This window comes from Cryptotermes secundus, unplaced genomic scaffold (assembly GCF_002891405.2).
Source record: "Cryptotermes secundus unplaced genomic scaffold, Csec_1.0 scaffold93, whole genome shotgun sequence".
Lineage (NCBI taxonomy): Eukaryota > Metazoa > Arthropoda > Insecta > Blattodea > Kalotermitidae > Cryptotermes > Cryptotermes secundus.
Window position 1 is genome coordinate 1,397,681 of NW_019736393.1, and position 21,490 is coordinate 1,419,170.

The 21,490-nt window shown below is 43.6% G+C and overlaps 1 protein-coding gene across 6 annotated transcripts in view; it reads left to right on the forward strand.

Moving 5' to 3' along the window:
* Positions 1-21,490, forward strand: part of LOC111869778 (protein O-linked-mannose beta-1,2-N-acetylglucosaminyltransferase 1) — a 420,171-nt gene that overhangs the window by 381,424 nt on the left and 17,257 nt on the right. For 5 of the 6 annotated variants that reach the window (XM_023861532.2, XM_033753555.1, XM_023861535.2 and 2 more), the window contains 3 exons: positions 5,480-5,518; positions 17,719-17,878; positions 19,693-19,789. In XM_023861532.2, the coding sequence (XP_023717300.1) occupies positions 17,753-17,878; positions 19,693-19,789 (223 nt within the window). In that variant the 5' untranslated portion in view covers positions 5,480-5,518; positions 17,719-17,752. The remainder of the gene's footprint in view (positions 1-5,479; positions 5,519-17,718; positions 17,879-19,692; positions 19,790-21,490) is intronic. The other variant, XM_023861533.2, reaches the window with a different exon arrangement.

Genomic DNA, 21,490 nt, shown 5'->3' on the forward strand with positions numbered 1-21,490 from the left:
ACATCGGGATAGCACCTCTATTAGATCAGGGCCCATTCCTTCCCAGTCCTCTCCTGTCCATCATTATTCATGTGTCATCCCCATCTGACCCTGTGTAGTTAACTAACCTAGTCAGTCCAGTAGTTCGGGTTGTTTAGCGTTCAGGGAAATTAAGTGCAACTGTAGCAACCTTAGCTTACTTTCAAAGTTTATCGCTATTTTTGCTTGAAGGGGCTGAGGAAAACCTCGGTCAGGAAAGCCGGTATCCAGATCAGAGTTTCGTATTGTGAAACTTCAGAATACGACCTTGGTGTTTGGTGTATGGGTGTGAAACTTGGTCTCCGTCATTAAGATAAAAGAAGGTAAAGCTGTTCCTGTGCCTAATTCATTAAGCACTATGCCATGAAGATATATGAGGGAGTGGAGGTATAGCTCCACTATCCTTGACCTCAGCACTAGATGGAGGTGAGTGGCCAGCTTCACGCGCCGGCCGCTTTACTTCCAGATAAAGAACCCGGTACCCATTGGATAGGAAACTGGATGGTCCCCATAGCCGGTCTGGACGCTGTGGAATAAAGACAGATCTCTTTCTCATGTCGGGAATCGAACTTTGGCCGTCCAGCCCGTAACCTGTCTACTGAGATCTAGTATAAATTGTGGGTACATGAGAATAGGGTGCTGAGGACAACGTTTGGACCAGAGAGGAAGAAGACAACCGTATTCTGGAGAAGGTGGCATAAGGTAAAGGTAAATCTATCCCTGTAACAGGCCGTGAAGACTCGTAGGGTTGTGAGACGGCAGGCTCCCAGGTTGCATGAGGATTCATAATTATATACTTTACCAAATTGGAAATAGGCCTATTTTTATGAAGGCCAAATCGAAGATGTCTGAATGGAAGTACAAATATAGAATTCTAATCGGGACGCTTGAAGGCAACAGAATGTTCGAGAGACCATGGAGTGCACGGGAGAATAATGTAAAAATGTGGATAGGATTCGCATGCGCGTCTGGGGTATGCGCGCACATAACATACAGTAATACGCAGAAATTCTCCAGATATCAAACCCCTGGAATAGAACTCCGAATGTCCAGAACATGAGATATGAGACAGGGGATGGTATTCCGAGTTAGTGAACACTGAAGGGAAGACCATGTGTCCGTGAACCGGGGGGTGAGAACCCCATAAAGCTAGAGGCAAGTCGTAATTCATTGTAATAACCTTAACTGTCTGCACTCTCCAGAGAGGGAGGAAATAGAAGAAAGAATAAGAACGAGGAACACAGAGAGAGAGGAAAACTGGTCCATAAAAGAAATTGATTAAAACCTTCAAAAGAGAATTTTGCACGCAATAATCACTTTGGTCAAGACGTCAAAACTTTTAGGGTGGGTGACACTGAGCCCACTTCGTAGGGCGGCTGGGCCTACAATACCAACCCCGGTTGATAGATGAGTATATGGAGCAGTTGAAGGAATGAAGATCGGCAGGGGAAACTGAAGTACCCGGAGAAAAAAAAGCCTGTCCCCGTGGCACTTCGTCCACCACAAATCCCACGTATGACCTGGGATCGAACCCAACCCGCCGCTATGGGAAGCTCGCGACAGTAGGAATCTTTCTTCGTACACTGATGATGGAAACACGTCTACATTCCGAAACGTGTTTGAGGAAGGAACTTGAAATAACATTCACATTTGTTGTTACGTCAGAGATTTAAACTCGGAGACTGGGCATTGTAATAAAGATTCAGTGTGTCATCTTGAAGAACCAAATTACTTCTCAGCTTAACTTTATGAAGGGGTATATACTCACTGTTCAAACAACCGCCTCTGACGTGGCATATCGATCTGTCGACCTGTATTCTCAGTTTCGACTACACCCAGTCTGTTTGTACGGCCCATGAAGATTTCCTCTGCGACATGCACTCGTATGCCACAACGTAAATTTAGGCTGCAATAAAGCGCAAAAGTAAAAGTATGTATGTTATGTGTAGGCAGTTAACTCCGCTGTCTCCTCCCACCAGAATTCTCTGTCCATTTCTCATGATCTTCCAGCTTTTATTGCGCGCGTTATCGAGAAGGAAAGTAATACGCCATTCTTGAGCTGGTCCCTTTACGAGACCATTCGATTATTTCTAGAGATGGACCCCATTACTATACGAAACATGGAAAGCTCTGTTGTAGGAGGGGACGGACCGCGCACCGTGCCCCGAACTATGGCGTCTTAATTCAGAAAGTAATCTTACATTGAAGAAAGTCGTCTTCTGGGATCTGGCGCCGTGTATTCTTCGTTTTAACCGACGTTTCGGAGGAACATATCGCCTCCATCTTCAGGGTAGCTGAGTTGCGTGCGAATAGAGATAGCTGTAGCAGTATTGCTGCTTCCTTTAATAAGAAAGCAGTCTTCTGGGATTTGGCACCGTGTTTATGTGGTGTTAACCGACGTTTCGGAGGAACGTATCGCCTCCATCTTCAGGGTAGAAGAAAAAATATAAGAAATCTGCAAGNTGCTACTGATTTGGTATGTAACTTACCGTTTAGATATAGCCCATACTTGTCACTGTTCAGACATAAATTCAGATGTTGGCTCCGGCATTATGTTCTGATTTCTTAGTGCTCGAAATAAAGTCTTAAAGTAAAATCGTAGGTGTGTTCATGATGCCTCCATGCCAGGCACAAAATTCTCTATATAAAGTAGTTAATCTGAAATCATTATAGTGGGCCTGTAAATGCAGAATTCATATTGGTCCTATTAACAGAAATTAGTCTTAACACAAACTGCATACTGTAGCGGTGTGGTCCATTCTATTTTAAATAAACATATATTTATATCTGTATAGGCCTTAATGAGGGGCACGCGGTAGCGTAGTTAGTTGAGGCACTGTGCTACAAGCCGGAAGGTCGCGGGTTTAAATCCCGATGAGGTCATTGGATCTCTTTCAGTTGACCTAATCCTTCCAGCCGCACTATGGCCCTGTGATCGACTCAGCCTCTAACAGAAATGAGTACCAGGAATCATCTGGGAAGCAAAGGGCGGCCGGTGCGTAGGGCTGACAACATCACCGCCATCTATGAGCCGATTGTCTAGAAAATGTGGAACCTCAACATTTCACAATCCTATGGGCCTCCACGGCCTGTTGTAGGGATAGTTTTACCTTTTGTTTACTTTATAGATCTTAATGAGGGAGCCGGGATAGCGTAGTTGGTATAGTCGCTATGGGCTGGACTACCGAGGGGTCGGATTTTGAGTACCGGTAGGGTCAAGAATTTTCTCTCCTCCACAGCGTCCAGACCTGCTCTGGGGCCCACCCAGCCTCCTATCCAATTGGTACCGGGGCTCTTTCCCAAGGGGTAAAGTAGCCGGGACGTGACGCTGACCACTCATCTCCAACTAGTGCCGAGGTCAAGAAAACGTGGATCTATACATCGACTCCCTCATACATCTTCATGGTGTACTGCTTAATTAGTTAAGCACAGGGACAACTTCAGCTTTTATGTGTCTTAATGTATCGATCGAGACACGAGGCAACTCATTTTAGACGATATTGAGCTTAACAGACATTTTACTTGCGGCTACTTACCCACTCTGTCTTCTGGAGTTGGCTTTTGGGCTTCTGTCAGTCTCACTGGATCACTTGTGGGACAGAGTAAATGGCGAACCACATCAAAAGGATTTAACAAATCGTGATTAATTAGACGCGAGAGAGGGATCCTACACATCGTTTGCTAATGTGCTGCACAAACATTACAGCAGGAGGAAATTGCTCTTTCATGCTGAACAGGGTGGAAAGTCCAGAGAATACTGATCTCCATGTTTCTTGCAACTAAAATATTGTGGCGTGTCGCCTAAAAGTCAGGATATCTTAACGGGCGTCCATTGCTAGACAACGGCTGTTAAAACACGTTTCCGAGACAGCTCATACAGACACATCCATTGTTAAACAACGGCTCAGTATCCACGGTTCTGTATCGTAGGGGTGAAAATGAAACGTTTCTGAGACAGCGCATGCATAAGAGACCGTTACCACGGGAATGAAGGCCAGAGCTACTGCAGTTCCCGCTGCAACGAATACCCTTCAAGTAGGTGTTTTCTAGTGCGTCCGACTGTGGAAGATAAGAGACCAAACGGAACAGAGCTCGGAAGCAGATCAGTGGCGAACGGAGCGGAGCAAAGGACTAACAGCAAAGACACTCCACCGAGAACAGAGGTGGAAGAGTGAGTAAACGTTGAAGATGAGACGTGAGAGACGACGGAGTAGTCAGGTCGCATCGTCTGGAAGACGCTATTTCGGAGTGATTATAATTGTAAACGGCTTATCCAATCTAATCCGCAACCCGCAATTATTTGTCACGGAACCCCGGACACGTGACAATATTTACCTGGCTGGAGGATTTTCAGCAGTTGTATGAATATTGATGTTACTGGAAAGAAGACACGTCTATAACTGTCAGGCTAATAGTTTATAAATAAGGGCTCTTGTGGCTAGGTCTGGCTCACGAATGGAGGTCGCCAGTGAACTTGTCTACCCGTCCTCACTTTGTCGTTCACAGCTTTATGTCCTGTCGCCCGTAACGTGAGCGTCCTGACAGCCGCAGGATGTACAGTTCAACAGTCCTCGTGAAGGTTATCTTGTAGCAGAAACGAGTCCAATAGCGGTCACAGCGTCCGCGCGATTTAAGGGCGGCCGCACACCAACTGCGTCAAGACAAGCATCAAGACATGAAACAAAAGACGCAGTCTTTCTTATTCGTGATTTGTCAGCATGAAGCTGACCTCAGAATCATGACTCAGACCGGTGTGTGGCGGTTTTCATAATCTCATTCGTTTCAACTGTGCTCCTTTCTTTGCGTCATGTCGCAGACATCGTGTCTGTTACATGCCTTGACGCATGTCGGTGTGCGGCCTACCTAAGACACGAAATTTCTTCCCGGGAGCACGAGGTAGCGTAGTTGGTCGAGACACTATGCTACAAGCCGGAAGGTCGCGGGTTGGAATCCAGATGAGATCATTGAAACTTTTTATAATGTATCTAATTCTTCCAGCCGCACTGTGGCCCTGGGGTCGACTCAGCTTCTAACAGAAATGAGTACCAGGAATCTTCCTGAGGGGTAAAGGGCGACCGATGCTTAAGGTTGACAATCTTACAGCCATCTGTGAGCCAATTGTCTAGAGAAAATGTGGGAGCCTCGACGTCTCACAACCCTGTGTACCTCCACGGCCTGTTACAGGGATAGCTTTACCGTTTTTAATGTTTTCGCCTGTTAAAATCAGATCTTGGATTCGAACCCCAGTCGAGGTCTGTGTATGCATTTGTTTGTGTTTATGTTGTACTGTGTAGGTAGCGGCCTTGCGGCCGGCTGATCCCCTGTCCAAGAAGTCGTACAGACTGTCGATAAGATTCGTAATTTATCAACTAAACTCTGTTTGAGAACATGCCACAGCCGAATTCGCCAGTGGAAAAAAAGAATGAAGCCCAACAGAGTGCATTTATTCTCTTTGTTGCAGATATTATGAACTGTGATGGACCGAGGTCACGTGATAGCGGTGAGTTTGATTTGTGATACTTAAGTTTGCGAGTGTCGAAAATTTCGACCTCTACAAAAGAAAACTGGTATATCTGACAGCATGTGACATCTGTTGGAATTTTATTTGAATTACGCCGTCAGAAAGCATTTGGAGGGAATTTTTCTCCGACACCTCAAGTTCTTGGGGTTTTCATGTAGTATATTATTTTGTGCAACGAAAAATGACAGCTTGGCACTTCTAGGGTTAAGGTGGACAAACCTTTCCATGTATAGCGACGAGGCTACCGTCTGGGGGATCGAGAATTCGAATTCTATTCTCGATATGAGCAAGAGGTTATTCTTTTCTCCACACTGTATAAATCAGCTCTGGGGCCCACCTACCCTCCTTCAGGGCTCCTTCCGCCGGGAGAAGAGGCTACTGAATGAAACTGACAGGTTATCTACATTTCATGCCGATGTTAGGAATACGTGGAGCTACACCTCCACTCCGTTTCGTTTTCATGGAGCTTAACTAAGCAGAGGAGCATTTTTACCTTCTTTATCGTTGAAATATTCATGATAGTTTATAGGAAAACAGGATAACTAGAAACAGTGAAGATCAGTAAGCTATTTAAGACTCCTGTCTTCTGGGATATGACGCCGTGTAGTCTGTTGAAAGTCAGCTGTCTCAATTTTATATGTTGAAGCCTAAGTTAGCCAAGCAAAGAACAGTAGCACTGTGCTTTCTAAATCTTGCTTGCCTCCTGCTCGGCGTCGCCTCTGAGAATGCAGTGCACTGAGTCCTCTCCTGACGTCCCAGTTGACATTGTCTGGTTATTACGTTGATAACTGTTCATACCAAGGCTGCACGCAGCTCCGTGGTAACGCGTTATTACGTCCTACGATAGAAGAGGAGGGCTTCTTTCCAAATCACGTGTTTAAAGTGGACGAGACCGGCCCCTCATCCACTTCTCGCTCGCTTCTCGTTTCGCCATCGGTGAATGAAATAAGAAGAAAAGCTAAAGATATCCCTGTAACAGGACGTGAAGGCCCATAGGTTTGTGAGACGTCGAGGCTTCCACATTTTGTAGACAGTCGGCTCACAGATGGCGGTAAGGTTGTCAGCCTTACGCGCCAAGCTATCCCTGTAACAGGCCTTGGAGGTCCACAGGGTTGTGAGACGTCGAGGCTTCCACATTTTCTAGACAGTCGGCTCACAGATGGCTGTGAGGTTGTCAGCCTTTCGCGCTGGCCGTCCTTTACCCGCAGGAAAATTCCAGGTATTCATTTCTGTTAGCGGTAGAGTCGATCCCAGGGCCATGTGTATGTTATGTGTGTAAGGGGTGGGCCATAGAATCCGGCCCTTACACTGCGACCTTCAATGATCTATTGTGCTTCCCCTTTGGATTAACCCATTATTAATCCCACACTGTAGGACCCTGCTTATGGGGACATCATAAAAGTCACTTGGTTCCATGAAGAACTGACCCAGGATGCCAAATCTTAAGTAAGCTATGGCCCCACAATCACATAGGATATGTGTGGCTGATTCGTCTTCTTGTAGGCACCTTTCATGGGTTTAGTCATCTGCCTGTCCCAGTTATCCCAGGGTCATAGAGCGGCTGGAAGGATTAGGTCAACTGAAAAAAGAATCCAATAACCTAATCGGGAATGGAACCTGTGTCCATCCGGCTTGTAGCATAGTGCCTCACTCACCTACGCTAAAACCTGCCCCCGATTAATACACAGTAAAAATCGTTTTAATTTATAATTGCATGCATTTATGGTCAGGAATTGTTCACGTGTTTACAGTCGTGTTCATGTTTTCTGTATTATAATGCATGTTATAGAGAGGGGGGGTGAAGAAAGGCCGAGGGACGTAACCTACTTGTTTCTTAAGTTTTTATGGTAAACAAATCTATCCGCTTAACGGCGTTTCACATAACGCCGCTGTTCGCAAGAAAGTATCCACGACTTTAAACGAGGACTTAATGTACTTCACTAATCCCTGTTCTTTATGCGCACGCCCTGGATTCGGGAAGTGTCAAAGCAATTTCAAAGTGAGCTGTAATTACGGGCATTCAAGCGGAAATAGACACTGTCTATGCATCTTGTGTACATTTATATACATCTTACCCACATTCTAACATAGTACATTACATTTAAATCAATTTTATTGCCTGCATGTGCTCACCATTACAGTTATATTTTTTATTGGCTCTACAGCCCCCTTGGGCCCTGACCTCTTATTTTCAGTTTCATGATAAATATGCAGACGGTAGGACTCCTTGGATGAGTGATCAGCTCGTCACAAGGCCTCTACCTGAACACAGGACAACACAAAAACAGAATAAACACATACATATACCAAACATACATGACTTGTGTGGGATTCGAACCCACAATTCCGGTTTCCGAGCGAGCGAAAACAGTACATGACTCAGACCGCTCGGCTACCGTGTCCCGGCCCCTTTATCACCGGTGAAAGAGCCCCCGGTACCCACTGGATAGGAGGCTGGGTGGGCCCCAGGTCCAATCTGGACGACGTGGAGAAGAGAAAATTCTTGATCCTATCGGGACTCTATTTCTTTTATTGCTAGTGGGGTGGGACTAAGTCCCTTGTACTGCGGCCACTTCTGGTCTATTGTACCAGCCCCAAATGATAGGTGAGGGTGATTATGGAGTAATTGGTGGAATGAAGATTGGCAGGGGAAACCGAAGTGCTCGGAGAAAACCTACCCCAACGCCACTTTGTCCACCACGAATCCCACTTGACCAGACCCGCGATCGAACCCGGGCCGCCGCGGTGGGAAGCCAGCAAGTAACCGCTTGTGCTATGGCGCGGCCTATCGAGACTCTTGTCGTCCAGCCTGTAGACAGTCTGACAAGCCTTAAAACGCACATTTGTGCTGTTTCATTTTTCTCAAATTTCAAATTCCTGCAAGTCAAGTTTTCACTTCTGGACACAAGCATAGGAGCTGTTATTAGCTTATATAATTTAATCCGCATGTCCATTCTAGTTGGGACACGCGGTAACATAGTTGGCTGAGGCACTATGCTATAAGCTGAAAGGTCGCGGGTTCTATTCCCGGTGAGGTCAGTGGATTTTTCAATTGACCTAATCCTTCCAGCCGCACTATGGCCCTGGCGTCGACTCAACCACTAACAGATATGAGTACCAGGAATCTTGCTGGGAATAAAGGGCGGCCGGAGCGTAAGGCTGACAACCTCACCGCCATGTCTGAGCCGATTGCCTAGAAAATATGGGAGCATCGACGTTTCACAACCCTATGGGCCTCCACGACCGGTTACAGGGATATCTTTACCTTTGCCTTTTGTATATAATTTCTATTTTTAACGTTATTTGTATTGTTCCACACGTGTTCATATCTAGACATCGTCTGCGTTGTGTGATATGTCGTAGCCCAGGCAGTTACAGTATCGGAACTTGTTCAGTTGTTTTATCAGCTTTGGACGTAAGTCAGTATTACTCATTACTCGTATCCATCGGCCTTGAACCGGCTTGGGTGGCCGATTTTGTCTCCTGTCCAACGAAGGCCCGAGAGCTGTTTCCCCATTGGTAAGGGAACGAAGCGTGAAACTGACCACTTGCCTCGGTCTGTTGTTGCAGAGTATGAGAATTCATGGAACTATACATCCATTCTGGCTGATCACAGTGGCCGCGCGGCCTAAGGCATGAACTGTCTTCGCTCCCTCGAACTCTGGGATCGTGGATTAGAATCCCGCTCGAGGCATGGATGTCTGTGTGCGTTAATTCTGTGTTTGTGTTGTTATGTGTGTAGGTAGCGGCCTTGCGACAGGCTGATCCCCTTTCCAATGAGTCCTTCCGTCTGTCTAAAAAAGATTAAGAAATTGAAGGGGAGGCCAGGTCCCAGCAAAGAGCTGTAGAGCCATTGATGGATGCATGAATGTTTCCATTCTCCCATTCGTCTTCATAGCGCATTGCTTAATTAAAAGCGGGAGTAACTTTACCTTTCTGCCTGTCTCGCAGTTAGCGATACAGTGTGCTGTAAAACGCGACGTGCCCTGTTTCTGCAATCCAGAGAGAAGTGTTCAACATGCGTAGTAGTATCCTTTGTTACGTGACGCTGAAGGGAGCACAGGAAGTGAGAATGACGCCAAGTATGTACAGATAGCTACAGCGGCGCGATAAGAGAGGACCCATTCACGTCGGACGGTAGCCCCGAACACGCAACCCACTGCCTGTCCTTGACTGCACATCCTTATCTAGAAGCAAAGAGTGTGGACCGGTAAACTTCAATGCAGACGTTTTGCATTTGCGGTGTGACGTACATATTTAGTGAAACGAAGAAAGTCTTAACAGCAGAATGTTGTCTCACTGGAAGTCCTCATAACGTAGTTTTTTCAAAGTGTGTTAATTATTTTAATCTGAACACCTGAATAAGGCCCGCTGCCTGGTTCGGATATCGGGTATCTATCTATGATTCTACTGCCTTTTATTGGACCTTGGCCACTTTCTCAGTTTCTTGATCTTTTAACACAGTCAGTAGGAACCCTTGGACGGGGGATGAGCCCGTCGCAAGGCCGATACCTGCACACAGTACAAATACAGATTAACACACATAGACATCAATGCCTGAAGTTGGATTAGAACCCACGATCCTGGTGTTTGAGCGAGCGAAAATGCCTTAGACGGCGCGGCAACTGTGATCGCTGATATATAACTAAGGGATTATAGCGGTCTTCCTGTGAATATACTTCACACAAAACATGTTAATTGAAAGAATTAGGTTATGAATACGTTTGCACCTCGTGTTTTCTCTCATCGAGACATAAGAATCTGTATTATATATCTTGCAAAAATATTTGACCAGATTTGGTAATTCTCTTAGCAAACGCCGCTGTTATTGACACTGAACCACTAACATTAATATAACAAGCTGAATATTTAGTTCTCCATGAAACGGAACAGAAATCCGGTTCAATGGAGCTCCCTTTGCGATGATTAGCGATGGGGACATTATTACTGCTCGGGATTACTGGGAGTTTGGACTTTGTCCATCGTCCGGTCCAAAATCCCGGTAATCCGGACTGTTATACACCATCACCATGACCCCTTATAATCCGCTTATCATTATGATTGCTATAAAATTCTCCTGTGCAAGCGAAATCCTTCCGAAAGCGCCAATCTGTCCGCGGGCATTGCCCTACGGTTGGTAAACCCCACTATGATATCAGTGTCCGCCGTGCTCATCAGGCAACTTCTCTGACATTCTTGTGTAGCGTGTAGTCCTGTCAGTACGTACTAGGGGCAGCACCACCTAGAAGCAATTGAAATAGTGGGTTCTCCAAGAACCGTCACCGTACGTTGAATACCCCGCAGTCTGTAGGCCTGACACGTCTGAAGCTATCACGACAGTCAGTGTGACGCCGTTTAGTCTGATACAAGTTTACTTCTACCAGATTGCGCGGCGTCACACAGTATATTCTTCACGTCTAAAAAAGTAAAGCTATCCCAGTAACAGGTCGTGGAGGCCCATAAGGTCGTGAGACGTGGACGCTCCCACACTTTCTCTAGAGAATCGGCTCACAGATGGCGGTGAGGTTGTCAGCCATAAGCGCCGGCCGCCCTTTAACCCTAGGAAGATTCCTGGTACTCATTTCTGTTAGAGGTTAAGTCGACCTCAGGGCCATATGAAGGAACATGTAAATTGAAAAATCCACCTCATCGTGACTCGAACCCGCGACCTTCAGGCTTGTAGCACAGTGCCTCAACCAACTACGCTACCACGTGCCCCCTCTTCACGTCTGCGCATCCATATTATAATGCAATATCTAAGGAGGTGACTCAGTCTCGCTGTCCATCCGAATCAACCATTTCGAAACAGCCTTACGCCCGGATACACCGTAAGTCTCCTTTCCCGTCAGAATAGGGAAAGTAATTAAAGTGCTCAAGTAAGATGTACTAGTAGGTTCGCCGTGGGGCTGCTGGTCTTCCAGTGGTCAGTTCATGCCCTCCATCCAGCCTCATCTTTTCATCAGGTGTCGAAACTCTTTCGTTCGCCGTTTAAGATCTGAATTGCTCATGGAGAGGTCGCGAACTTTGAAATGGATAGCCTGCACGTTCCCTGATGCTGCTGTATTTCTGTAAATGACCGCCCTGCACCCTTGCATGTGTGTTATCTGGAATCAGTGCGAAATGCAGTACCGAATGTACCGTGTACGCCCGAATATAGGTGACTCCATATTTGTCCAATGACAAAATCAGAGAAAAAAATGTGTTTTGACGAATTTTAATGTTATTTAGATTGACAGTGCATGTAGCACGGATGAGACCTAAGGATTGGATATATGGGTTTGGTGGGAAACAAAGGAGTTTTTTTTTTCAATTCGCTTAGTGAGGGGTGGAGCCCAACTGAGTCCACTCGGCACGGCGGCCACTGATTGGCCTATTGTAGCCTACCCCGGGTGATTATGATTGAAGAATTTGTTGGAATGAAGATTGGCAGGGGAAACCGAAGTACTCGGAGAGAACCCGCCCCAGCGCCACTTTGTCAACCACAAATCCCACTTGACCAGACCCCGGGATCGAACCCGGGCCGCCGCGGTGGGATGCCAGCGACTAATCGCTTGAGCTATGGCGCGGCATAACCGAGGAGGAAAGAGACCTGGGAAGACCTAGACATAGGTTGGAGAGGATGATGTGGTATGGACTGGATTCATCTGTCACAGGATAGGGACCAGCAGCGAAATATTGTGAGCACATTACTGAATCTTCGGCATCTGTAAAATTCTGGGAAATTCTTGAGTAGCTGAGCGACTGGTGGCTTCTTAAGAAGGGCCCAGCTCCATGGAGTTAGTTAGGTCATCCGCAAAACGCTTCGTTTCACTTCAGTCTCTTAATCTAAGTCGGTATGACTCCTTGGAGGGGGATCAGCTCGTCGCAAGGCCGCTATCTAACACGAACAGCCATGCCTTGAGTGGAATTCGAACCCACGAACGCAGTGTTTGAGCGGGCGAAGACAGTTCATGCCTTAGACCTCGCGACCATTGTGATCGGCTAGCTTATGCATGCACATCTACTGTGATGCATTTTTATAAAAAAACGACAAAGAGTATTTATCATATTCATGGCAGTTAATAAGCCGAAAGGAATAGAAGTTTGTAGGTGTGTATTATGTGAGATATTATCAAGAAGATAGTATATGCATCGCATCGCGTCTCGTGAAGGTTTCGTATACGTTTCTTTGCGACATTCTCCGTAGTGTTTGNTGGTTTTCGGTTTTTGGTGTCTCTCTTCGTCTGATGCCTACCCTTTGACCTGTCCAGCAAGGGAGGCCCTGCCAGTAGCTACGCTACCGCTGGTATAGCTCTCAGGGTCCTTGGCATACTCAAACCCCCTCACCACGATAAGGTGGAGACACCAACGCGGGGGCGTAGTGTTTGCCGACCATTATTTAGAAGATAATGTAGGCCTATGTGGTACATAACGTAACTTATTTCTCCGTTCTAAACTGTACGATTGGATTTGTAGAGGCCAACTTTCATTATTCTGCATATAACATAACTGACTGCACGCAGAAGAGTGTTTCTTGAGAAGCTGATAGTGTCTCACATAGGCAAGTAACTCCCCATATTATATGAACAAAACAAACCCCCATGGTTTTAGTCCGCAAGCGAACTATACCGACCGAGCGACCGCCGATTGTCGGCGAAGTTAGTGCCAACTTTTGCGGATAGAGGGTGTCGCGTGGTCAGCCCAATGGATCCCCACGGCCGTTAATCTCGGTTTTCTAGACCGGAGCCGCTATTTCCTTGAAGTAGCTCCTCAGTTATTATCACGAGGCTGAGTGAAACCCGTTCCAGACACATTACTTCTCCGAAAATATCTGGTAGCCCCAGGAATCGAACCCGGAACCTCTGAATCTGTAGGCAGGAACTCTGAGCACTAGACCACAGAGGTTTATAAGAGCCCGCACCGAACAAGTTGGTCTGGAAGTAACACTCTGGAGGGGTTTAGTTTGAATCTCGGTCGGGGACACCTGCTGTCCTCCCTGAAGTTTTTCGTGGTTTATTGAGTCCGTTCAGGCAAATGCCACGGCCGCTTCCTTCCAAATCCTTTTCAGTTCATTCTTATAACAGCCTACCATTCAACGCAATATAGTTTCGATACTGTAAGCGCTGTTAAGTAACCCACGGGAAAAATAAAGAAGAACCCACAATTTCACCCCGAAGCGAAACCAAATTCTGACATCAGTCTCTTGAAGAGCCCATCTGTGCCAGAGTCGCCGAAATGACCATTTAAACTTTCACTTTCATGTAAAACCGTAGTACGTATTGCCACGTATCTGGGGTTTGCGTGACTAATAAGACGGGTTTCGTTTTGATGATCGAATTTATTTGACCTTTGTACGACTGGTTATAACCGTTCACACATTGTCATCTTCTTCGAGTGGACACTCACACTTCACACGCTGTCATCTTCTTCGACTGGACACTCACACTTCACACGCTGTCATCTTCGACTGGACACTCACACTTCACACCCTGTCATCCTCTTAGACTGGACACTCACACTATACACACTCTCATCTTGGACGGACACTTACACTTCACACACTGTCATCTTCTTCGAATGGACAGTCACACTTCACACACTGTCATCTTCTTCGACTGGACACTCACATTTCACACACTGTCATCTTCCTCGAATGGACACTCACACTTCACACACTGTCATCTTCTTCGAATGGACAGTCACACTTCACACACTGTCATCTTCGAGTGGACACTCACACTTCGCACACTATCATCTTCTTCGATTGGACACTCACGCTTCACTACTCCACTGTACTCCGTTTTATTCCGTTAATTCTGGTCCGAACTACGTCTGACGTCTGATTTACGTCTGGCTCCTGTATAAGGTCGTGGTGGGCCGACATCTTCAGTCTCGTATCCAAGGAAATGTTTCGTGATCACCAGTATCCGCGGAAACGTCGTTTTGGTTTCCAATAATCCATCTTTACGAAAACATGTTTGCCAATTCGTTCCCTAGTAATGGGTCTACATGTCACAATATTTCCCCCCGGTTTCGACCAAAATTGCATGTGAATGATAAATCTTTACAGCAAAGTATCTGTAATGTTTCCTTCCTTTGGCGTTGAGTACATTAAATTCGGCTAATGGTGAAAGTCCCTGCTTTTATGGAGTCTGAAAATTCATCAAGTCAGACACAAAAGAAAAAAACCGCTATTGGATTCCATTTTGAGTCGGTTATATGTAATTCACTTCTTTTGAACATTTGCTGTAATATCATTCTGTCACTAGCATATCCTCGTGTTCACAGTCGCAACATCCAATATTAAAAATGTTACACAATACAGTTTCGAGAAGCTGTTCTAAATACGCATTCTTTAGCTCACGTCGGAGAGTCTATTGTTGGCAAGTTAATCTACCAGCAGAGATGGCTCTGGCTGTAACCTGCGCGCGCAGAGCTCTGTAAGCGCGCCCCATTATCGTAATCTCGCGAAGCATCATTTTACTGTATAACTAGATATACGCCAAGAATTGCCAAATAATGTCTTCGTTGTGAATTTCTAAACAAAATTCTGCGTGCATTTATTATTTGTTTCATACATGTTCCATTAATCTTATCCGTCTTGTTATTAACACTCGAATAATTCGAAGTGAAAGTGATAAACTAAAAGTCTAGATATTATTTAAAGTTTGTGATGATGGCATGTTAATACAGTTATTGTTGTCTCTGTGCTTAACCAATTAAGCACTTTGGATGTATAGATCCACATTTTCTTGACCTCGAAACTAGCTGGGGGTGAGTGGTCAGATTCACGCCCCGGTCGCTTTATCCCCGGGGAAAGAGCCCCCGATACCATTTAAAGGAGGTTGAGTGAACCTCAGAGCCGGTCTGGACTACTTGGAGAAAAGTCTTGACCCTACCGGGACTCGAACTCCGACCCCTCACTCGTCCAGCCCGTAGCCAGTCGCTATACCGACTGAGCTATCCTGGCTCCTGCAGTTGTAGTTATATTGTTTCTGAACATTATCCATGTTCCTGTTTTTTTATTTTAAATACACAACATTTCGGAGACTTATAGTTTGACAATACTCTGATTATAATTATAGCCCCGAAATAGTGCATGGACATAGGTGCTAGGCCTCTTGTGTTTGGGGAGTTTTTTTTTAACGATTTTAGTGTTTGTCTAAACTCTCGTAGATGGGCTATGCTCTGCTTGGGTTGTACAAGGTGACCCTAAATTATTGTCGGAGTTTCCATGGCCTGTAATTTTCAAACCGAAAATAACAAATTAAAACTGCTCACGGAATATGAAATTGTAACTCAAAATGTTGTATAACTTATAGAATAAATACTGCAGAATGTTAAACAACTTCAACATGCGCACTTTCATTGTTTCCGGTTTGAAAATTGTAGGCCACGGAAACTCTGACAATACGTTAGAATCACGTGATATATCCTATCTTGTGTTGGTGCAGGTGTCCGGAGATAGGGACTAGTTCTATCGATTGGATCCATCTGAGTAGGTTCCACCTGAAGACGGAGACAGAATCCAATCTCCTAAATGTTATGTGTCTTAAATAAAAACAGGAGGGTGGATAATATTCAGAACACAATTATTGTAAGCCTAGAATTCCTCGTTATGTAGATTTCCACGATGACTTTCTGTATACGATTTCACAAAACCTGGTTCATCTGGTGTAGAATTGTTGTGCGTATGGGAAGTCCCAGGAATTTTGGCGTTATTAAGTGCTTATGTGTAGGGAAACACTCTTGGAAGGCGGCTGCGAAAAGTGATTGTTGAATACTTAACTTCCAGAACCGCAGAAGTATAGCTTAACATGGTCCTCGTTTCACCACCCCCCCACCTTTCGCGTTTGTCGCAGTAACGCGCCACCATTGTGACATATAATGTTGATTTTTCCAAACTGAATGGACGTCATCATCAAAAAGTCCATGCCTACCTATTATACACGGTCTGTCAACGAGGTGAAAAATTCTCGAAATGTGTGTTTTATAGTGTTTGCATTTTGTCACTGTCCGCAGCAAATTGCATTTCAACACAGTTCTCGATTCAAGATTCCATTTATAACCACCTTCGTGTACACTGTGAACCAGCGACACCTAAATTACGGAACTGATGAGCTCTTGCGAGAGTAAATTTCGTCTTTCAGTTCAGTTGCAGGGAATTCGTTCCGTCAAAGGCAGGTTGTTCTGTCTGTCAGTTCTGTTCTTCTTTCTCAACACTGTTGTTGTTGTCGTTGTTTTTACTACTACTACTACTACTACTACTACTACTACTACTACTACTACTACTACTACTACTACGGCACACGGTGGCATAGTTGATTGAGGCACTATGCTATAAAGCCGGAAGATCGCAGGTTCGATTCTCGATGAGGTTATTGGATTTCTCAATTGACCTATTCCTTCCATCTGCATTATGGTCCTAGGGCCAACTCAGCCTCTAACAGAAATGAATACCAGGAATCTTCCTGGGGGGTAAAGGGCGGCAGGCGCGTAAGGCTGACAACCTCACCGACATCTGTGAACCGATTGTCTAGAAAATGTGGGAGCCTCGACGTCTGACAATTCTACGGACCTCCGCGGCCTGTTACAGGGATAGCTTTACCTTCTACTACTGCTACTTCAACATTCACAACACAATCGACAAGGATCTAGTGAAGTAAAGCCAAACAGACTTTTGAAGTTAATTGTGATATGCTGGTTCCACGCCTGAATACAAACGTTTTGAATCACGGTACTTTATATTGAATTCTGGGGTGAAAAAAATGCTTTTTTTACTTTTGTACTTTTGTAGCGTTACTCTAACTTTCATCTGTCATAATATAAGAATGTAATATTTTATTTGTGAACAACATTTTAGTTTCATCTTATAATTGTCACTACATTCAACTGGTATATATGTACGTATAACTTCCGTACATGACTTAGACAATGACAGAACCGGGGGGGAAAAAAGCCCTTGCGCCTTACAAGTTTTTGGCTGTCGTTTTTGTGATAAACATACCCGATATTGTCAGAATCAACTTTTATTTACTACATGCTATCAAAGGCAGTTAATATTTGTTCTGCTCTGAACTCGACATTTCTTTCCTCATTGTGTCCGAACCCAATCATCACCCAAGCACCTGTCTGACTTCGACTCTATTAATTATATATGTACAACGCCATGTTATTTCAAAATATACCTTTGCCCTCAGGTGCGTATGAGTGGTGCAGTGTGAGCCCAGAGGCATGGAGTCCTGGCAACCGAACCCGCGTTCACAGCCCTTCATCCCGAAGCGAGGCGTGTTGTATAACTCACAGGCGCTCATCACCCGGCCTCTGGGGAGACGGCGCTTTCTCACAAAGATATTCCAGGTACGTACATTACAGACCGTGGCATCGTTAGAAGATAAAGTTATCTCAGGACATCACACATCGCGAGACCTGACACATTGTCAGGAAAGTTACTTATCTTTGGTTTTCTCCCAGGATCTTTGATTTTCTCAATTTCTGAGGAGAATTAATTAATTAATTTCATTTATTTTCTGTATATCCATACAAGTAACAGACCTAGGATGTGGAAATGTTCCCTTTGAAAATATATATATATCAAGATACATATACAAAATTACACGAATCACACAATCAAAATCACTTACATTAATCGATTAACATAAATAGTAACATAAAGTAAAAAATTTAATAAGATAAATTAAAAACAATTTACTATAAAACTTGAATTAATATAATTTTATTTAAATTACCTGTATTAACTGAATTAAATACATTACAAATTTACACACTCATGACCAATTATGTTGATAAAATTCATTCATGGAATGTGTTCATATATGTGTGTTAATGCAACAGAGTGTGGACAGGGCATGTAGCACGAAGGGGAGAGACGAGGAATGCATATAGGATATTGATGGGAAAGCTAGAAAGAAAGATACCACTGGGAAGAACAAGGTGTAGGTGTGAGGACAATAGTAAAATGGATCTTAGAGAGATAGGATGTGATGGTATGGATTGGATTTATCTGGCTCAGAATAGGGACCAGTGAAAGGATCTTGTGAACACGGTAATGAACCTTTCGGTTCCATAAAATGCTGGGATTTTCTTGAGTAGCTGCAGAATTGGTGGCTCCTCCAGAAGGGTTCAGCTCCATGAATAAGTAAGTAAGTAAGTAAGTATCCTAAGAAAATTCAAGAATACACTTTCTGCAGATTTGTGACATGCAATTGCATTATGGGGATAGCTGCATGTAATCTCTGTCAGTTTTCTATGGACTGAAAGAATGTGCCTGAATCCATTTACAATGATGTGTTTTCTGTGGAAGAAAGTTCTTCAGCGATACAATGTCTTGCCCAAACAGCCAACATGTGTCAGTGTTCTTTAGCAGCCACTTCACCGTTTCGGCCTAGTTTGCACTGATTTCCATTTCTTTGCACTGCTGAAAGAGGCAATGGGAAACCAGAAGTTTGAATTTAATGAGCAATTCTAGAATCTTGTCCAGCATTTCCTTTCAAGGGTTGAGAACTCCTATATGCAGAATGGTTTATGAAGCTCATAAAATTATCCAAAATTGCATAAAACTGAAGGATTATTATCCCTAAAGAAATAAAGATGCCAGAACATGTAGCATCTGTACAAGACATAATGAAATTAAATCCTTGAACTCACTAGTCCCGTGATATTTGTATATAACAGTATAGATTTTGGTCAAATACAACTTTTATTGCAAAATTATTAAAAGGCTACATGTTTCAGTGATTCTAATTCGCCCAGACCTGTAAGTGTGAAGAGGAAGCTTTATGGGTCCCTTGTTTTGTAGGCATACAATGCACATACATATAAAAGACAATGATAATGATGGTCTGATGATGGTGAATAAAAATTGCCAAAACATGTAGTCTTTTAATCATTTTGTAATAAAAGTTGTATTTGACTGAAATCTGTACTTTTATATACATTTAATTAGCACAACAGGAATGCAATCAATCTCTTTTAAATCCTACTATTTGTATTTAGTAAGAAGAAAGTTTTCCAACCAAAGATAATCAGTGCAATAACCAGAAAAAAATAATACAAGGAAAAACAATTTTTGAATAGAATTGAACATGGATAAATTATATAGTATGTGTTATCTTACAGGAACAGTTGAACAAGGTTTAATTGTTGTGTTGCAGGGGCTATTGATTGTGGTGCTACTCATAACAATTGGTATCAACATCATGTTTATCCTAGACACAAGCAGACGTCTTCATGATGAAGTGCAAACTACAGGTGAGAAATTCATTTCAGATTTGTAATCTCCTCTTTTGTCAAGTGTCAGCAAAGTGACATAACAGACGAACATTCAGGAAGTAACTGGTTTGTATCCTTGCTGGTTGATTGATTGGTTGTTTAATAACACAATGTTTCAACTGCAGTGTTTACACACTCATGAATGTTTTCAACTTTTCATCATGGTGATTTTCTACACTGTGGACTTCTCGGTTTGACACTGTGTGATGTTATAGGCGGATACCACAAATTCGATGAACGTGTCTCGTCATCAATGTTGAAGTACATTGAATGAGGAATTGATTAGCTTATGTAAGCAGATTGCAAGTAAGGTGGTTACATACTTCACTCCTGGAGTTGGAGCCAGCATATTCCTCTAAAATACTGGTATCCATCTACAGGACTACACAAGATCAAAACCCAGAAACTGCAATAAGAAATTATATCCTCATTCTGAAGACTGGGTCACTTTGAATCAGTATTCAGGGCATTTGAGATAAGGGCAAACCTGGCCTCTTGACTCAACCAATCTTGGCCCATGTCACTTTCTATGGGCTATATGAAGATCGGTTTTACAGTCCGTACTATTGAGGGAGTGAGAAATGCAATTACAGCTGCTGTGCCGAGGTGAAATTATAGCTGGTGAATAGCTGGTGAAATTTTATCTGTGGCTTATAAGATTTTGCAGTTTATGTTGGAATTACTTCAGGTTCTAGGCTAACTCAGCCCCGTACCATGTGGTTACCAGGGGATGTTTCTCTGGACGTGAAGCTGACTATTCATCTATTATTTAATGGTAGATTCATAATACACTGAAATATTTCTCCAAGCACCATGTACATACTTCATAGTGCTTAGGCAGAGGGACAATGTCACATTTACTTTATCTTGAATGTATATAATAAGTAGGCTAAAATGCTACAAGAATAATATATCACAGTAATAATTACTTATTGGAAATATGAAGAACACATACAATTCTGAAATCTCTGCATTTCATTACAAAAAGGACATACAGATGAGCCAAGAAAAATGTATACACACAGTTCCGGTACCATTTTTTTTGTATATCCTGCCATTCTTGGCTCTGGCATTCATGTGACTAGCAGGATCTTTTGAAAGAGTATCACGCTACACACCATACATTACATTTCAGTTCAACTTTGTGGTTGTGTCCGTAGATAACTTCTGGTCCCTCTGTACTTAGTATTCAGATATAGAACTATAGTAATCCTAAAACATGTCTTCATTTTCATATTTTTATTCCAAAGTGTGAAGGGCTTTTAGCTGTTATGATTATACAAATGTGAATTTGATTTGTTTCATTCTGGTCCATCACACTAACAATTACAAAGACAAAACAACTCCATCCAGTGTGACTATTTAAGTTTTTTCTACTTGAAAACTTATCACCCTTACATGTTTCGGACCTTACAGACCATCTTCAGAGGGAACATCGATACTTATTTGGAAACTACTATCACAATGGATGTTCTGAGTGCTAAAATACATACACACACAATGCCTGGAATGCACAATACACACAAAATCCAACTGTTTACAATCACAGCAGCTTTCCTGGTATATTAAAGTTTTTAAAGTTTTTAAAACTTTGTTGTTTTAGTTAAACTTAAACTTAAATAGTCACACTGGATGGAGTTGTTTTGTCTTTGTAATACAAATGTGACTTCATATAATCAA